Genomic DNA, 19,320 nt, shown 5'->3' with positions numbered 1-19,320 from the left:
ATGCCATAATTATTATTTTTGTTGTATTTTATCTTCCATTGTAATGGCTAAAATACTAGATGTATAGAAAGGGATGCTGAAATTGGCAGTTATTGCATAGGAGGAGTGGGTATTACTTTGAAATTCAAATTATTTGGGAAAACCAACAGAGTTCACCTACATTTTCCCCTTAAAACTGTTGAAATTGTAACAAAAAGGAGCATCTAGTGACATTTTGCAGCATACTTCTCCCCCACCTCCTGAAAGCATCTTGCAAACGCTCTCTACAGAGGGCACAGCACCCCTGCTCTCTCTGTTTCAACAGAGCATTTCAGTGGGGAAACAAGAGCCCAACCAACAGCTCAGGTCTGTGAAGAGAGGAATTTTCTCAGGCTCTGAGACCCTTTGCTGGTGGCAGCACTGGGGTGTGGCCACTTCTTGCCCAGCTCAGCCCTGACTGATGTGCTCTGTCTGCAGAGGGGTGCTGGCGCACCGGAGCAGTGGGAGGTAAGAGGAATTAAGGTAATGCATCAGTGGTTGTCAGTGAAGGAGATGAGAAGATGGGGGGGGGGGGGGGGGAAGAGGGAAAAAGAGGCAAAAGAAATATACTTTTTCAATCAAAGTCTGAAATTTGTAAAAGTGGTTTTGGTCTCAATATAGAAAAAATATTTATCCAAGAAACTCCTACTCGGGTGCGAACATCCTACTTCTAGTGGGATTTTGCTTGGCAAAGTGCTGTGAAAGAGTGGAAGCTAATACAGAACATGTCTATAAACAAATATATTTATTTAGTACAGATTGACACATTCACTAGAGTATTTCAGTGATTACACATGTAAAACTATTTCCTATAGTGGTTTCCTTTTGTGATTCTGCTAATTTATTCAATCCACCCCATTTTCATGCATTGAATGTTATGAGCCATTTCAGCCACCCAGACTGAAACGTGTTTGGAGACTACATGCCTGTTTTTTCATTTCATCATCTACACATAATTATTTGGTGATATTAGGAATTTGAGCTCAAATGGAAGCCAACCAACACTTTAATAGCTTAGAAATCACACAAAATGAAGTCTGCCCTGAGGTTAATGAATAAGAGCCAAATCTTGAGGCTCTTGCTCAGTTTTTACTCACTCCTTATTCAGGCAAAAGTTGAATCAATTGTAGTTAGAGTGATTTAAACCAGAAGAATATATATATTTGGACCTTTCTCTCAGGTAAAACTGAATAAATTACCTAGGATTAGGCTGCAGAATGGCATCCAATCGATCTTTCACATGTATTTCTGCAACACACTGGAGAAAAAAATCCAAGTACTGAGGCAGTTTAACCAGTTAAACCAATATTTTAGCAGCAGCATAAATTATTACACACTAGCAGGTTTTATGACATTTATATTAGAAAATGCCCTGAATCAAAATAGGTTTCCTGGTCCCTCCTGAACTTCTGAAAATCAGGATCAAATCCAAACTTAAAAAAAGGTTCAGTAAGTATGAAAGCCAAATGCCCCTATCCTTCAAAACAAAGCTCCATCCTTAATTAGAACATTATTCCAGGCATGTATTGATACAGGTATTTGATTTTTTATGATGGCAAGCATATATAATTTAGGAAGTTAAAGTTTATTCTTTAATTACATGCAGGATGTCCTATTTCTTATGCAAAGAATGCAATATGCCTGTAAAAAATACAAAGCAGAGCAGTAATTGCTTTGGACAGTTAACACTTCATAAGTAATTGGTGATAATCACAGAAGGATGCTTCTCCCTTAAGTCACAACCCATTCAAGTATTGGGCCAGTCTCAGCAAAGTAATGACATATTTATCCCATTCAAGCCAGACTTAAGCATGAGGAATTGGAAAAGAAAGGAGTATGAACGACTGATTTCTTCAATATATGCAAGGCAAATAGAAGAAAAATGGGAAACAAGAATGAAGGGGTCAATGTGTGGATGTGGCACTTGGGGACTGGTTTTAATGCTGGGCTTGGCAGGGCTGGTTAATGGATTCAATTGGATTCAATGCTCTTAGAGAGCTTTTCCAACCTAAAGGATTCTATGATTTGTGAGAAACACCAGATCCCAACTGGGTCTGGGTGATAGTGGCCCTGCTCACTATCTCCTGCAATTTGATCTCAGTGCTGAAATTCGCTGAGCACATGAGGAGCTGGACTTGGGGATGGCTTTGTTTGTAAAGGAGTGAGTCGGGACATGGGAAGAGGGCAGTCCCCTCCTGCCACCACTCACTCTGCATGGCTTGGTCCTGCTTTGCCCAGCACTTCCGACCTGCAGGACAGACAAACTCTTTCCTGTGTTTAGAAGGGTCTGAAGAGCACAAACCACGCTAGTGGCACATTGGGAGTGTAGGAACACTGCCCAAAGCCTTGCAGGCTCCTGCGCTGGGCAGCCTGCACAGAGAGTTCTCATTGCACTTTCAGAGGGTTGTGGGCAAGTTATGAGCTGCAAGAATGAGCCAAGGAACCTGGGATCTCAAGGGAGGGAAGGCTTTTCATTATATTATACTTTTTAAATGACATTATATCCACAATCATATGCTGGAAAAACTGGTTCACAAGTAGACAAAGACTTCAAGTCTCTCTAATGTACAGCTCGAGTTATCTTTAATCTTTCTAAATGTCTTTCTGTCCATCTGTTTCTTACCTGCCTAACACCTTGGGCAAATGGGTAATCCCAGGGACACTGGATGATTGCTGAGAATAACAGGATTCCAAAATGTCCTTCCTAGAAGTGACTAAAAATGCCTTTTGATAGTTTCTAACTGATTGGTTGTGGGTGGGGGCTGGGAAAATAATATTTACTTTGTGAAGCAAATGAAATAACTCGGCAGATTCAGAACCGTCATGCTATACCCTCCCCTCCACAGACCTAATTTCACATGTCACTTACTACAGCCCATGTTCCTTAAATGAAACTTATTTTGAAATGCAAGGACAGACCAATGCCATCAACAATATCTCAGTGGTCTGACTCATCACATCAAACTCTCTTTTCTTCTTTACCGCATCTCATCTTTTTCCCTCGTATCCAGTTTAAGAGACACACATTTATATGCACATCTATAAAAGTGATACTTGTCTGAAAACAAACTGGCCAGGCCACGAGATTCTTCTGGCTGATTGCCATTGTTCAGTCACTAAATATGGGTTTAGGAATAGGGAGATGGATTACTCACTTGCAACCCCACCATGGGCATTTCATGATATCACAGCCCATATTTTTTTAATAACATTGAGGAATATTTAAATCCTGTTTGGAAGTTTTTTCATATGTACTTCTTTGATGTTAGAACATTTTGATTTGTTTGCATGCTGATACCAGAACATCTCGATTACTGCATGTTCATTTATCAGAGAGTGCGAGGTCGATCCCATTTGGATGTGCAATTATTCCATCAAATAGATACCATGGGCTACAGTAACAGCCCCATTTCCAGTGGCTGGAAGTGAAAGAACACTAAATAATTACTCTAAATGAAGAGTTAGTTAGGTCTCATTAAATGTTATTGTTAACTAAAACAATAAAGGAGTTTATCTTTTAAAAAAGCTGAAAGGTGGTAGGAAGGAACTGAGCCCCAAACTTAGAACACATTGCAGTTCCTGGATTTAAAGCTAATGGGACCCAGTGGATTCAAGGCTTTGGCAAAGAGAGAACTGTTGTCTCCATCACGTTATTTATTGTAATGGTGTAACTCCTTTTTTCTTTGTCTCTCCTTTTCCCCCCAGCGGAATGGCTGTTGGTAAAATGGGAATGTGAAATCCAGGTTTTCGTCTCTCCAGTAGCTCTGAATTTTCTGGCTTTTGTGGACTAAAATCAGACCCTGAAGTCACTTATGTGCATTTTGTTTTGGGTAATTGAAATGAATTTTTAGGTTGCATCACTAACATCAATCAACGCTGCTCTCAGAGGACTAGAGTTAAGGGGCCACAATAAAAGAGCATGATATTGTTTCTTTTGTTTTATTTTTGGAGCACTTTGACTACTCTATACTTTTCCATGGATGTTACATTTTTTTGGGGGCGAGACAGTTTAAAACATTACTGACTGTCTCATTTAAAAGAATACTTTGCCTTTACTGTGAATGCCCTGTTCCAGAGGCTGGGACAGTCAAGGCTGGTAAAAATTCAAGCAGATACCTTTCATCTATGTAACACTTTGAAGAAACTATGAAATGACAACACATTTCTTAAGAGAGAGCCCCGCTGCCCATTACAGATGTTTCCCATATGGCAAGAGGAAGGTTGGTCCCTTCCCCCTCCACTCATCAGTGTTCTCACATCGTAGCAAGAATCTACAAAGACAACACGGCTGTAAATGACACCACAGAGAAGCCTCCAGCAGCACCTACTGCCAAGGAAGGAGCTGATTTTCATTGTCAGGGCATGAATACATTCCATTGCACCCATTGATGGGGAGCATTTTGACTCCTCAGCTTCCTCTTTCACCAGTGCATGGCACAAAAACCCTGCAGTAAGAGGACAAGAGAAACCAGACTAGGTTTCAGATGCTAAAATGATGAAATTGAGATGATAGATTTAATCAGTAGAGATTACTGCAGATTATCATCCTGTATCAACTGGTGGGCTCAACACCTTCTCCCTCAAATCCTAATGGGCGGGAAGAAAAATTCTTACTAACGTAAGATCATGAATTTTAGGGAAGAAGAATCTGAGGCACTTCAGTGGGGCTAAGACCTATTTTTTGGACACTGGGACATAGTTGCACACACCGGTTCATAGGTAGGTCTTGAAAACAGAGAGACATTGGGTAGAGAATTGGCCTGTTGCCCCATACTTTGCCAAGGAATCCATCACCCTAGCTGTACTTAAGATGTTCCTAAATCCCAATACTTTTTTGGACACTGGAGCTATTCTAACACTCAAGTCTTGAATGCAGGTGTGACTTCCTAAGAGTTTAATCTGTAATTGAGACATTTTGTCTTCTCATTCACTCATTTCCCAAACCATACAGTTATCTTATTTCAAAAGTAAACTTCAAAGTAAATAAGAACCTGAACATACATGGAGTTTGTGCTGAAAAAAAAAAAAATCCTTTTTGCCTATTTCCCCATGCTTTTGGTTTTAGAGAAGGTATGGGACCACCTGGGCAAGCCTATATTTCATTTCTATTGGACCATTGTTTTTTCATGCCAGCCAATCTTAGTAATACACATACATATGAGTTGGTACATTTTACCTTTGGTTATTACATATTATTGTGCAATAGTAACATAATATCTAGCATGTCTACAACATAAATTCTAATGCTGAGCTATTTAAAACCAGCTACTGATCTTAGCTGGCCATTCCACCAGTAGCTATGTGGCTAAAACCTTACACAGACTAAAAACTAAACTTCAAATTATATCTAGCTAAATGTTTCTTCATTGCTTTTTCACTATTACTTCCTTCTCAGCTTTCTAAAAGGTGCACCACTATTAAATAATTTCTTAGAAACTACAAGATATTCCCCAATAAATGGAATGATTTTCATTTTTTTCTCTCATCATATTTTCCTGTTCACCTTTTCCTAGTTCTTTATTAACAACTCTGCTTAACTTTAATTAAATCTATCATTCTATTTATCTGTCTTTGCCCTCCAGTTCAGCTTATCCACTCTTTGGTTTCCAGCCCATTCTCCCATCTCTCCGTAACTCATCATTTCCACTCCCTTTTGGCCAGGGACCTGTCTCTGCTGTTTTTCTTTCCAACCTGATTTCTGCAGATCTTTGTCTCTTAGCAACATCATCTCCTCTGTACAGAAGTGAAGGGCTTCTGTGTCTTGAAATAATTCCATCCAAAATTTACTTCATCCTCTCCCAACCACATTAGGGGTCTACAGATATATCTGCAGTTGTTGCAGAAACTGTAGAAAACCAGATCTACTTCTTGTTGTAGGACACATGAAGAATTTTGGCATTACCAAACAGGGCATTGCCCACACAAGAGAGAAATTCAGTGCTTGGGAATAGGAGCAGGAGAATCCTAAACACTAATTTGGAGTAGCTAGCCGTTGTCACTCAGGGCACAACAGAGCCCTCAAAAGCTTGGGGGAGCTTTCATACTTCCCACAAGCTAAAGTCCAATCTTGGATGTCAAATATAAATGAAGCATATATTTTTCTCTCTCTCTCTCTTTTTTTTTTTCCCTGTAATTATTCAGTTTGCTTAAGGAGAAAAAAGTAAGAAAGAAAGAGGGGAAAAAAAGGGCCACTTGCCACCTTGGTGTCAGAGAGAAGCCTGCTGTTGTCCAGTTCATTGAAGAAATTGCTCAAAACCACTTCACCTTTGTGAGAATATTCTCCTGCTGAAAGGCTGGGCTCTCTATCCCAGAAATGGTGACATGAAGTTTGCTGAGAATGGATGAACTCACAAGCCATTTTTACCACCAAACTTTTATTTATTCTTGATAAATTGGTGTCACTTAGCGTCATTTAATTTCTCCATATTTCCTTCACCTGTCTTTAGCTGGGCATGATTCACCTGGAAAGCATGACTGAGTCTTACAAAGCCTTTAGCAAATGAAGAGATATTGCAGCAGAGTGTGTTTTGGGGTGATATTTATTCCTCCAGGGGTGCTGTTGATGGGGTGAATCATTGATCCTGACCCACTGTGAACCACTGATCTCTGTTGGGGGAGGAAATTCTTTCATCCTCAATAAAACTATGCTTTTTTTGCTGTGTTCCATGCAGTACTTCCAACAGGTGTTACAGAGGAAAACAAGGGGAACACAAAATATAACAAATAAACAAATTAATAGATAAAAAGATAGAAAATTAAAACATCTTGGTCCTGATCTGGAAGAAAAGGCAGCTGCAGATTCAGCTTTGGCTTTTGAAATGACTGGGCCGGGGAGCCAAACAGGGATACAATTTTGACTTGTGGGCAAATTTTATCAGGCACCAGGCAGAGTCAACCAAAAACTTACTCACAGGCCACTTGCCCAGTTTGAAAAAGGAACAATTTTCAGTCTTTGACAGATTGGACTTGAACAGGCACCAGAAGTGAAAGCATCTATTGTCCATTATCCCTCCCAGCCCTGCGACTTCCAATTTCTCATTTACCATGTAGCCTGTTCAGAAAAGGTTTGTCAAGCAACAGCCTCTCTAAACAAATTACATTGAAATTCCTTATACTGTGCCACATACTTGACTTGCTGTTCCAGAAAGAGCCACATAATAAGTTTCTAACAAGGACACTGGTTATTAAAGCACTCTCAATTTTCTAGGTCAAAGAGGTGAAAGGCAAAGTCAAAATAATTGAAACAAAATATTCTATAAATCATGGGTGTTTACTTACCAAAAAAAAAAAAAAAGATATGAAGAGACCTGCTGCTACACTAACCAAAACTCAGCTAGCTATTTTGAATTACCATGTTCTTGATGAAAGCAAAATTTAAGGTGCCAGAGTTGGCTTTTGGAAATACCCAAACAGTTCAAAACCAAACAGAGCTTAGCAGCAACTGGATCCTTCTTTCTTTTCCCACTTCTTCCTCCAAAATGTGTAAGACATACGTGGCAAAGAAATACACTGATAATGCATGCAGCTCCTTTTTTATCCACTTAAATGTGAAAAGCAGGTACCTTTTTAAACATATATATTTGCTGAAGTAACCCAGAGATTTAAACTGAGAAGTGCAAAAGTTCTTAATCCATTTTGTGAAGAGAAAATTTTTTAAAATTTCCATCTGTATCTCCTACTTTCGAGAAACATTAAGATCTGAGCTTTCCAAAAATAACCTTGCATCACCTCAGTATATTTTGAGACATTCTTTTTCACAGTGTTGCATCTTTACATTAGTACACAAATACTAATTTTGCTGCAGTTTTTTTCTTTAGGAGACACACCTTATTTATCAACTTCTCAAATGTGTTTAAATCCATATTTACTGTGAAGACTAACACAGTTTATCCATTTTTTCAAGGAACATGCTTTTTCAAGAATACAGTTAGAAACATCTCCCATTTCTTAGTTTTCTAAATATGAAAATTTATATTAAAAAAAAAATTTAAATATGTGATAAAATGATGATTTTTCAGTGGTTGAGTAAAACTCATTTGAAATGCACATGTACTTATATAATAAAATCATAGAATCACTGAATGGTTTGGGTTGGAAAGGACCATAAAGATGATCTGATTCCAGCCCCTTGCCATGGGCAGGGACACCTTCCACTAGACCAGGTTGCTTGTTGATTCAACAATATAAAGAAAAAATGAAGGGGCAGATTGATGATCTAAAAGGAGGGTAAAGGAGCTGCAATTTGCCTTCTGACTTGGGGCATGGACCAGCCCAATACAAGTGACAGAGTGAAATCAGAAGGAAATGGGTAAGAAAAGCTGTGGATGCACCCATCCCATCAAGACTCAGAGCAGCCACTGTTGGTGGGCTCCAGGGACCCCCAGACATGATCCTGCCCCACCCCACACTTCCTGGCAAAAAGAAAAAAAAAAAGAAAAAAGAAAACAGTCGGGGTTGGCTGTGGTACCACTTGCCTTCCTTCTGGGTGAATCCAGAGGAGGAAGGGATCAGGATAAATTATAGGTCCCTGCAAGAGCTCTGTGTGTTTCTGTTGACACCATCTGGAAGCAGTGATAACGCCACTATTAGTGGGGGCGTTACTACAGAGGATCTGCTGCCTCTATTGAAACCAGCCATGCTGTGTGCTGGCTCATGATGCATGTTTGCTTTAATTTCCTCCCTGACATTTCATTCCTGAAGTTGTCAATATCCCGTTAACCTTCCTGGAACGGAAACTCTCAAACCAAGTCCTATTTCAGCTCTGATTTTGAATCTCAGCTGTGACAAGCAAAAGCAAAAGTTACGTTTATAATACACCTTTGGCCAAATCTAAATCATGCTATAGATAGGGGGGATTTTTTTCTTGCTTATACACAATAAAGCAGGATACAACAATGTGATATCCTAAAATTAATTCCTTGATTCGATGGCAAAGTAGCAAATGTTCTTTACTGGTAACTGACAGATCCTGCAGCTTTCAAAGGCCAGAAGGGTCCTGTAATCAGGGGAATTGCTCACATTCAGTTCATACAGTTTAAAGTCAGAAGGGAAAATTAGATCATCTAGTCTGACCTCCCACATACCACAGACCTCAGAATTTCTGCCAGTTGGCCTTATTTTGGGCTAGTAACCAGTTTAACAAAAGCATATTTTCCAGAAATTCATTTGACCTCCACTCGGAGTCATCAAGAGCGAGACAATGCAGAACTTCACTTGCTACTTTGTTCCACTGTTAATTGGCTCGTGCCTTATTTCTAAGTTGAATTTCTCTGGTATTACTTTTCTACATAAATACAAGTTGCAAGAACAGCAATTACAACTGTCTCCATAATAATGGTGACATTAATGTGAAAAGGGCATGTCCAAGTGGGATGCTAAGAAGCATTTTGCAACATGAACAGAAATATTTAAGTACCAGCTGATCCAGATGAGCCCATTATTGGATTTACTGAGATGTCTGAACCAAGTACAAAAGGATCCATGTGTGGGAATACTTTATTTTGGATCAGGGGTGTGTTTTTGAAACAAATCTCCCATTCATCCTCACTTACTGCACATAATTTTGTACTGTAGAATGATTTCAGAGCACGCTACCTTGTCTTTTTTTGGGTAAGAGCAAATCAAAAGATTCACTCCAAACAGGAATTCAGTCAACGAGGCCAGACTGGACCTAGTGCTGGACTGAAAGTACACCCCACTGAAATGCTCATTGTGTGCATGGAGGGTGAGCACCAAGTACTTGTGTTCTACACACCTGCTCCTATTTGTGCTGCTGGTAAAAGCACAGAATCATGGAATCATAGACTGGCTTGGGTTGGAAATGACCTTTAAGTTCCAAACTCTCTGCCATAGGCAAGAATACCTTCCACTAGATCAGATCCCTCAGTCACAGCTTGATTCCTAAAATTCCTAAAGCAGTCACAGTCTAATTCCCCTCATCTTTAAGGAACCTCGTGCCAGTAGCAGCAGAGAATAGAAAATCAAGATTTAGCAAATAATTTCAGAAGAACGGTTAATTGGTGGAATTGATTTTGCTGAACAATAGCTGGGTATTAATCCATAATCTGAAGAACAATGGCAGTGATCAAAAGGTACTACAGTCAACAGAGTTTCTTTTCATTTTTCCAGTGGTATCCATACTTCTAGAAAATAACAAATATTGTAGATAAATTCACTTGGCTCATCCTGAAAAGATCAAGTCAAAAACTAAGGAGTTCTAGGAGGACCACCAAGAAAAGATAATGGGAGACACTGACATGGAAAGAGGACAACAAATCACAACAAATGACCTAATAAATCACAGAATTCACGATTCAGGAATGGCTATTCCACAATATTTTAGAGATAATTTGGCTAGATGTTCTAACTCTCTGTTACCAGTAAATTACCTTCAATATACTCTCAGAGGGAAGAACAAAATAACATCTTCAGAACTGGCATTCATTTACTCAGTCCAGAGACACAGGCCAATTAAGCACTTTATACTAAGGGAGGCTTAAAATGAGACATGCAATTCCACACAAGACCACTTAAAGAAGTTGTTTTTTGTGGCTGCCAGACCAGCAGTGCTATTGTCAGCAATAAGTGTTCCTGCATGGGGCAGAAACTACCAAGAAATTATCTAAGAGCAACAACAAGATGGACAGATCAATGGCCTTCAAAATATTTAATTTTTGTTGATGAAACATCCTGGAGAGAGTATAAAAGCCAATGCATGAGTGACCATGGCAAAACAAGATTTATTATGGAGTTCTTGAGGGAAGTGATTGGCACAGCAGAAGTAAGTCTTAATTCACCACAGTTTTCTCCATTTTTCAAATTACAATTCCCGTAAGTTTTCTTTGCAAGAATTGAAAGGCAGAAGAGGCACAGATTGGCCAGTTCAATCTCTTTTATATCTGAAGTCCTAATTATCCCATCTTTTCAGAATATAATAATAGTAATTTCCTTCTATAAAGGAAATCAATAGAAATTTCAGCTTGCATTTTCAGAAGAGCACAAACTCTCATTAGCTTTATTAAAAAAGAAAAATCTGCAATTTTCTTCTAATATTTTTAACTTTCCAAATGATTGATCTCTTTCTAATTTGTTTTATTTTTGGGACTTCTCCTTTCTGGGATGAAGAAATAAAGCATTGAAATATTCCAAAAACAATGAAAGTACTTGTTCCAGCTAGAGCCAAGTACCAAGACAAAACACACAAAAGCTTTGCTCTCAGCCTCCCAGCAAAGGTCTGTCAATCCCCAAGTCTGAAATACACTTCAGAAAAGTGCAAATAGAGTTCATGCTGATCTAATCAAGGACTTTTTTGGATATCCAGGACAGGAAATAGGTGCTAATTTAAAATGAGATTTTATGTTTTGGACTGTCTATGAAGGTAATTAACATCTACAACTACTTTTCAAAATATAAACTTGGCCTTTGAATACTGATACAACTGAAAGAAAAAAGAAATTCCCAACAAAATGGGGAATCTGAAAAGAATAACAAGGTGATTTTGAAATCCTTGTAAGGTTCCGAGAAGTCTCTTTGGTCTTTGACTCTTTGGCTGGTGATGCTGGATATATGCAAACAGTAATCAGTTCCAGGCCTGCAGTAGCAGTGCTCACTCATAATAGAATAAAATTATAGCTTACATAGGAACTCAGAACTGAGAGAAATCTCTGACTATTTGGCAAAGAAAAGTATCAGGAAAGCAGAGGGGTGGAGAATAAAGCTTGCATGGAATAAGAAAAGAAAATTATACTGTTCAGACTAATTACATAAAATAGAAGAGAAGAGGGGCAGAAGGACAGCAGCAGCAGAAGGATTACAAAGAAAGCTCGGGAATAAATGGATGTGGCACAAATCAATTAACTTGACAACGGGGACATTCAGGGATCCTGGTCCACATATCATTACCCATGGAGAAATGTCCCTGCCACTGCAGTTACATTTTCACCAGCAGATCAACACATTGTCTGATGGACTGGCACATGCAATGGCAGTCTTCAAAATGAAATTCAATATACTTCTGTTGCCACTGGAAACCTCACCTTCTTACCCAGTCCTTGCTAATGCAACCAGTTGGTCTGGAAGGATGCCATGTGTGATCATCTCCTGCATTACAGCTTTCTTTGTTAATGCTGGAAATGAAACCTCAGGCACGATAATACCAAGAGTTAACACACACCAGTACATCTATGCCAGCTCAAACCAGTTACATTTTTCTGACTCTGTGGTGGTTTTAAGTTTTCCTTCCCTCCTTCCACCTCCTCTGATCAAGGACACACATGGATACCCAAAAGCAGCAAAGCCTTTCTACCAAAATTACTCTCCTTTAGTAACAAGACCACAAAAGGCTGAAACACACACAACACTGTCTGCCACCACCCTACTCTGGCTGATTGTCTTTTAATAGCTACAATAACGTTGTGCAAAGGAATAATATTCCACATCCTCAACTCACTGGGGAAGGGTCTGGAGCACAAGTCTGATGAGGAACAGCTGAGGGAGCTGGAGGGGCTCAGCCTGGAGAAAAGGAGGCTCAGGGGCGACCTTCTCACTCTCTACAACTCCCTGACAGGAGAGTGGAGCCAGGTGAGGGTAGGGCTCTTCTCTCAGGTAATAAGTGACATGACAAAAGGAAATGGCCTCGAGTTGCACCAGGGGAGATTTAGCTTGGACATTAGGAAAAATTTCACCATGGAAACTGCAAAGTCCTGGAGCAGGCTGCCCAGGGCTGTGGCGGAGCCACCATCCCTGGACATATTGAAAAGACATGTAGATGTGGCACTGAGGAACATGGTTTAGTGATGGACTGACAGTCCTAGGCTCCTGGCTGGATTCGATTATTTTTGGGGTCTTTTCCAATAGAAATGATTCCTTGACTCTCCCAGGCAGTTCATGGACAATTCCAAAGGAAAGTGTGCATTAGCTGAATCTGCTTCTTTATGACTATAACAGGAAGTTCAGACCCCTTTTATCGTACCTTTTTATTTTTGAAAGGCTGCCCAAACAGTTCCAAGTTGAGTTGAAGCAAAGTTATTGATGTCAAGAAGCCAAGATCTTTCGCCACGCCTTGCTGAATGAGGAAGGAAGAAACTGTTTGTGCTCAGTTGTCCTTTGCCTCTCCAGGCTAACTTTGAGCCAAAGAAGCAGGAAGAGGAGAAAGATGAATAAGTGAAAAGGGATAATGTTTATCTTTTAACAAAATCACAATGTTCTGCTCCTAGCTCTAGCAGCCAAGACTTACTGTTGCATCTTTAAGACAGATAGTCTCTTCTCTGAGAGACGACAGGCTAATTATAGCCCTCCTGCCAGAGGGAACTCACACATGCAAACCATTATGTAAAATATAATTTTTTTTCTTTAAGAATACTCAAGATCATTAGACATGGTTTTTTCAATGCTAGAAAATCAAGCCAAAAATGAAAATAAACAGTTTCAAGTATTCGCAACATAATTCCCTCATGCATTTATGGAAATATAGTAAAAAGCGCCTTAAAAATGTGGTTTGACATTTCATGCTGCTCTGTTTTTCTGTTTTTCCAGTTCTCAACATTTGCCCTCTTGTCCTGTATCATTTCAGTTCCATGGCAGTTTGAAAGAGATGATGATGGCAGCGTTTGTCATTTCTACTGTGCTTTTTAGCTATGTTTCAATGGGTGGGTGACAGGAAACATCCCAAGGACTTGGCATAGATGACAAAAATGCTTTATAAATTCTACTTTGCATAAACCAAATGTGAATTCATTGTGTGCAAACATGGTAGCACCATTCACTGAGATAATTACAGGTACAGCATTTCTTCCCTAACAATGTGCTTTGGTAAATTCAGGTTAAAAATATGATCAACTTAATTGAACAGGGAAATATCATCCTTTTTACTTTTTTCTGAGCTGCCCTTCCTCCAGAAGGTTTTCTGAGTACACTACCACCACAAGAGCACTTTCAGACAAACATGGAAAAATATGGAAAAAAATCCCCAAGTCTGGCTATGATGATGTGACATGGCTTCATCTTTTTATGCAGGAAGAACTGAACTCCTGCCTATCTAAACTAGTTGGTATTTTAAAGGTTTTGTCCAGTTTATAAAGCACAGGACTATTGACAAACCAAACACCATGGTCTAATGGATTAAACAAGCAACTGCATGCCACAAATTCCTAAGTTTTAATCCAGACTCTCTTGGTGCTCACCTTCTTGTCCATAAAACTGAGATAATATTTATCCTCTACTTCACAAGGGTGTTGTGAGAGTGAGTAAATGTTTGGACAGCTCTTCAAAAGGTCAAGTTCTAACCAGGCACCTGAATTTTACTGAAGTAAACTGTTTCCTCAGATTCCCATGATATGATCACGGCACCTTCTCCAGAGCTTCTCAGATCACTTCAGAATAACCATCCACATTCATAACCATCCACATGCATAAATCACAGAATGGTTTGGGTTGGAAGAGACCTTGAAGATCATCTTATTCCAGTCACTCTGTCATGTGCAGAGACAAAGTTATGGACTGATCTAGGACTTAAGAGTGATCTCACCTGTAAAGTCATGCATATAAATTATCCTCCTGTCACAAAAGTAATTCAGAAAAACTACATGCTAAGTAACTTTTAATTCACTACTGAAGCAGAAGTGCCACGTCCCAAGGTGTTGCTAATGCCAGTTGATTTTAAAATTGTCATTCAATATCTGAATTGCATAAAAATATAGAGTGGAAAAATAATTTATTTTTAAGAAAATCTTTTAAGAACCACTAGATATGTCAGCAACTGATGCTCTGTAAAGGTTTAAAATAAAAGCTTTTAAAAATCCCCTGCTTTATTAGAAGGGCAATTCCAGAGACTTGACACACTGTATAATCCCATCAGTGGTTAGTTCTCAACAAACAAGTCACACATACAGAAAAAATACTCTAGACCAAGGCAGGAGGCAAAAAGAGGTTAAATCGGTCACAAGCCAGGTTTTTCCTCAGTTTTAACTCATAAGTGATGACATAAAACCCAGAAAAAACCCAGCTCCAACTTGAAAATGATTTAAATTTGCCAGCTCCAGCCATTTTTGGAAGCAAGCCAGCCTTAATTTGGATGTAGGCTTCTCAAAATTTGCACAGCTCTAACTTTAACCTGCTGCAGCCTAAAAAGTGGACCTGGTGAAGAAACACACAAAAAATATTCCACATAATTCTACACAAGTGATGGTCTGTTCTCTCCACGTACCCGAGCTCAGGATCAGCTGCTTCGTTCCAGGAGCAGACGGTGCTGTGTCTTTATGAGCAAAACTGTCCACCTTCAAAATTCCTTCTGTACCAATCTAATAAATGCTGCATGAGGATAATGCTCACAAGAGGGAATAGGACTTGTTTTCCAGGAGAGAATATTTTCAGAGTCGAGCTTGTAATTTCTATTTGCAAATCTCCAAATTCAACAATTTCTCAGCCTCTATAAACTCACAGATGGAAAGATCCTGTATTTGGAATAAATAATGTCTGAGCTTCACCTTCATTACAGGGCATTTTCTGTTAGAAGAGTGCTATATCCTGACTCCTGGAATACACAGGAGCCCTTTGTGGTAAAGCTATCACACTGGGCTGCTCCAAGTGTGCAGCTAGGAGGTTCACATTAGCAGTACCATGGAAGGATTGGGGGGAAAAGAAAAAAAAAAAATATCATAACAAGCATTGATTGGGAATCCTGATAGCTCTCTCAGGATCTTGCCTAAAATTTGAGGGTATTTTTTAATTTTAATATGTCAAAATGAACTTTTGTACCTGTTTAAAAAAATCTCAACTTTGAAACATAAGTCCATTTATCGTTTTACTATTTTTCCAGCCCTTTCCCCAAATATCTGCTGGTTATTAAAACACTGCTGCACAAATGAAAGTGGTTCTGCTTCATAACTTCCCTTCTCTTTTCCTTGTGTACACACACAATGAGGTCATTATTTGCTCGTTATGTTCATTCTCACTGGGACAGGCTTTGATGTCAAACAGCAAGTGCTGTGACTTCACTGTAGGTATCCAGACCACAGAAGGACTGTGTGAAAACATTACCAGTCCACACAAGAGATATCCAGTGCCTGGACCAAAAGCCAACAGGAGCTTTGGAGCAGGTCCCTGGCCATCAGGAACATATAACAAACATAGAGACCACACTGGGGCATACAAGAACATCTATTGCAGCCACACAGCATTTGATCAGAGGGTCTCAAAACATGGTTTGAGATCAATCCTTCCACTCAGGGAATCACAGAATGGTTTGGGTTGGGTGGGACCTTAAAGGTCATCTATTTCCAACCTCTGCCATGGACTGAGACACCTTCCACTAGATCAGGTTGCTTAGGGCTCCATCAACCTGGCCTTTAATGAAATTAAAGAAGACAAAAGATGTCCTTTCAGGAAAGCAAAACGGAAAAAAATAATGTATCATTAACATCTGCAGTTCAGACAACGCTGAAATAAGCAGTCCTGTCTGCAGTGTGCAATAACTACTATTCTTAATAAACATCACACGGAAACAGACTCAAGTTGTGCCAGAAGAAGTTTAGATACTAGGAAAAAACTCTTCACAGAAAGGGTTGTGTAAGAGGGTGCTCAGGGAAGTGATGCACTTATCATCCCTGGAAGTCTTCAAAAAATGTGTGTTTATGGCACTTGAGGATGGGGTTTAATGTTGATAATTGTCATGCTGGTAGGTGGACAGTTGGATTTGATGATAAAGCTTTTTCCAACATCAGCAATTCTGTGATTCTACATAACAAGATGCATTAGATACTGAATGCTGTTGAAGAGGATCTGACATGCCATTTCTTCAAGACAAATTTCTATATTTCAGTAGTTAAGAATGACTTATTTATAAAATAAAATTGACCCCATAAAGCCACTGAGGCAAAGGAACCTTTTTTCATAGCTCAAAGAGTACGTGGTAACCCCATGAAACCATGTCTGTGGCTTTCCGAGGGCGAGGGTTTAAGACTTCAGCTTTAGAGCAGTCAACATATTAAGACTTGACCTCAAGTTAAAACAGTCTTAGGGAATATTCCTGGACCCTCAAAAAACCCTTTACACTTAAACCACTTTACTAGCCCCAGGAATGCAACTACCATTTCCCAGGGCCAGGACACAGTTCAGAGGTATTTAGAGGCCAGAATCCATTCTCAAAAGGCAGCCTGGAGATGGCCACCCTATTTTGGAGAATAAGAAAATGGAATAATATGAGCATGGGTAATGCCATGCTTGCTCTCTGACAGCCTGACTGTCAGAGAGCACAGACACAGTTAATCACCTGGTACAGACATAGCTTTATGCAGTCAGCTCCTCTGAAAAACTTCAGCCCAGATAGCTGGACAAGTGTCCTAATTGAGTACCTAATAATCACAGTGTCAGCCAGCAGACTTTCTACCTTAAAAGCTTTTATTTTAATAGCCATACTAGAAATATGCTTTGGAGTAGGAGTTGAATGTGAGGCAAAACAAGTATCTTTGTGTTGCCATGCAGGCTGTGTTTCTATGCTGATAAGGTCTTGTTTCACTAATGATGGGGAAAAAATAGCCTGCATTTCCAGAAAAGCTAAGGGCTTTATCTGACACAGCCTCCCAGGAAAGCAGTGTCCTTGTGCCTCAGGATGGGCAGCCAGCCAGCTTGGGCTAAACTGCCTACAAGGCAGAAGACATAATATTACAGTTCATATCAGAAAACACTGTAATTTGCTTTTTGCCTACAATTTTATCTAACAAAAACAAGGCAGCTGAGGAAAAAGAAACAACAGAAGGTGTGCCTGGCTGTTGGCTACTCCTTTGGCCTGTCTAGCAGGGAATGCTCTGCTTGATTCAGAGCAAACTATCACAGGGCTGATAAGGACAGGAACAACAAAAACATTGGGCTAAGATAGCTGTTCATCAGGATGAGACAGAGAAGAGCCCAGCATGGCAGAGTCGAGAGGGAATAGCACCAAAATTTAAAGAGAAGGTAAACACGGATCTATTGTTTCATCTCTCATGTAAGAGAAGACAGAAAAAAAAAAATAGATAATGACATTTCACAGAATCACAGTTGTTAGGGATGGAAGGAACCTCTGGAGATTATCCAGTCCAACAGCCCTGCCAAGGCAGGGTCACCTGGAGCAAGTGACACAGGAACTCGTCCAGGTGTGTTTGGAATGTTTCCAAAGGGGCACTCCACAACCTCCCTGGGCAGCTGTCCCAGTACTTTGTCACCCTAAATGGAAAGAAGTTCTTCCTCAGGTTTGGAAGCCAAACTTCTTGTGTTTCACTTGATGGCCATTGGTCCCCATCCTGTTACTGGGCACCACTGAAAAGAGTCTGGCACCACCCTCTGACACCCTCCTTGCAGATATTTATATGGATTGCTGAAATCTCTCTAAGTCTTTTCTTCTCCAGACCAATCAGGCCCAGCTCCTCACAGTCTCTTCTCATAAGAGATGTTCCAGACCCCTTGCATCTTTGCATTAATTATTTAATACTATCACTGAGAAAGTTTAATACATGAATACTCAAATCAGATAGAGTTCTGTTACAGGAAAACCTCTTCCTGGGAAGCATGACTTAAGAGAAAAGTCATGGTGATGATGGTAGACTTCTAGTCATTATTTATTCTTCCATTTTCCCTGTTCAGTCTCAAATGCTATGAGTGAAATTCTTTACACTTCACTGCTATATTCACAGCCCCTATTTGAGTGTCTCAAAGCATAAAAGGCACTTCTGGGATGCAACACTGTGCTGAAAAATCAAATCCAAAAAGAAGGGAAAAGAGAGAAAAGTCAAAGATAATGATAATAAGATCACTTAACACAGAAGCAAATGACATTGCAAGCTACCAAAGACTTTTTGGAGCTATTCTGGATGAGTGGCAAATTCTCTCTCTGGCTTGTGGAAGAGCATATTGAACTCCATATTTAGATTTTTTTTTTCTTTTTAAACATGCACATCACATAACCTGGTTAAATCATCTATTTTGAGTATATGTGTAATGTACTGAATATTTTGATTTAAGCTGCAATTCACAACAGGCAGGGCATTTCTGGGCAATTATAACATGTCTCTGGTAGCATTCTAAGGCATGAAGCCAAAAGGTTAGATCAGTTTAAATACCTGAGATGTGCAATAATCCCTTGGAAATGCTCTGGATTGTCTTACAGCTACTACACAATGTCATACTTATATTATGTGTATAAAACTCAAAAGTTTGCCTGTGTATTTAATAAGTTTTACTCACAGTATTCAGCTGCTTTGGATATGGTCAGTTACATATGGAACAAACTTTATGAGAGCCTGTTTTGATAGAACAATTGATAAGAGAAAA

At 39.5% G+C, this 19,320-nt stretch overlaps 1 protein-coding gene across 7 annotated transcripts in view; it reads right to left on the bottom strand.

The window, feature by feature from the left end:
• The window catches only part of SUPT3H (SPT3 homolog, SAGA and STAGA complex component), a 255,443-nt gene that overhangs the window by 9,984 nt on the left and 226,139 nt on the right, over positions 1–19,320 (bottom strand). For 4 of the 7 annotated variants that reach the window (XM_059843063.1, XM_059843064.1, XM_059843065.1 and 1 more), the window contains one exon: positions 12,989–13,139. The exons of 2 other annotated variants lie outside the window; for them this stretch is intronic. In XM_059843063.1, the coding sequence (XP_059699046.1) occupies positions 12,993–13,139 (147 nt within the window). In that variant the 3' untranslated portion in view covers positions 12,989–12,992. The remainder of the gene's footprint in view (positions 1–12,988; positions 13,140–19,320) is intronic. One more of the 7 variants, XM_059843066.1, reaches the window with a different exon arrangement.

This window comes from Haemorhous mexicanus, chromosome 3 (assembly GCF_027477595.1).
Source record: "Haemorhous mexicanus isolate bHaeMex1 chromosome 3, bHaeMex1.pri, whole genome shotgun sequence".
NCBI classification, from domain to species: Eukaryota; Metazoa; Chordata; class Aves; order Passeriformes; family Fringillidae; genus Haemorhous; species Haemorhous mexicanus.
Note: the sequence above shows the minus strand (reverse complement) of the source record. Positions and strands in the feature narration are given on the sequence as shown.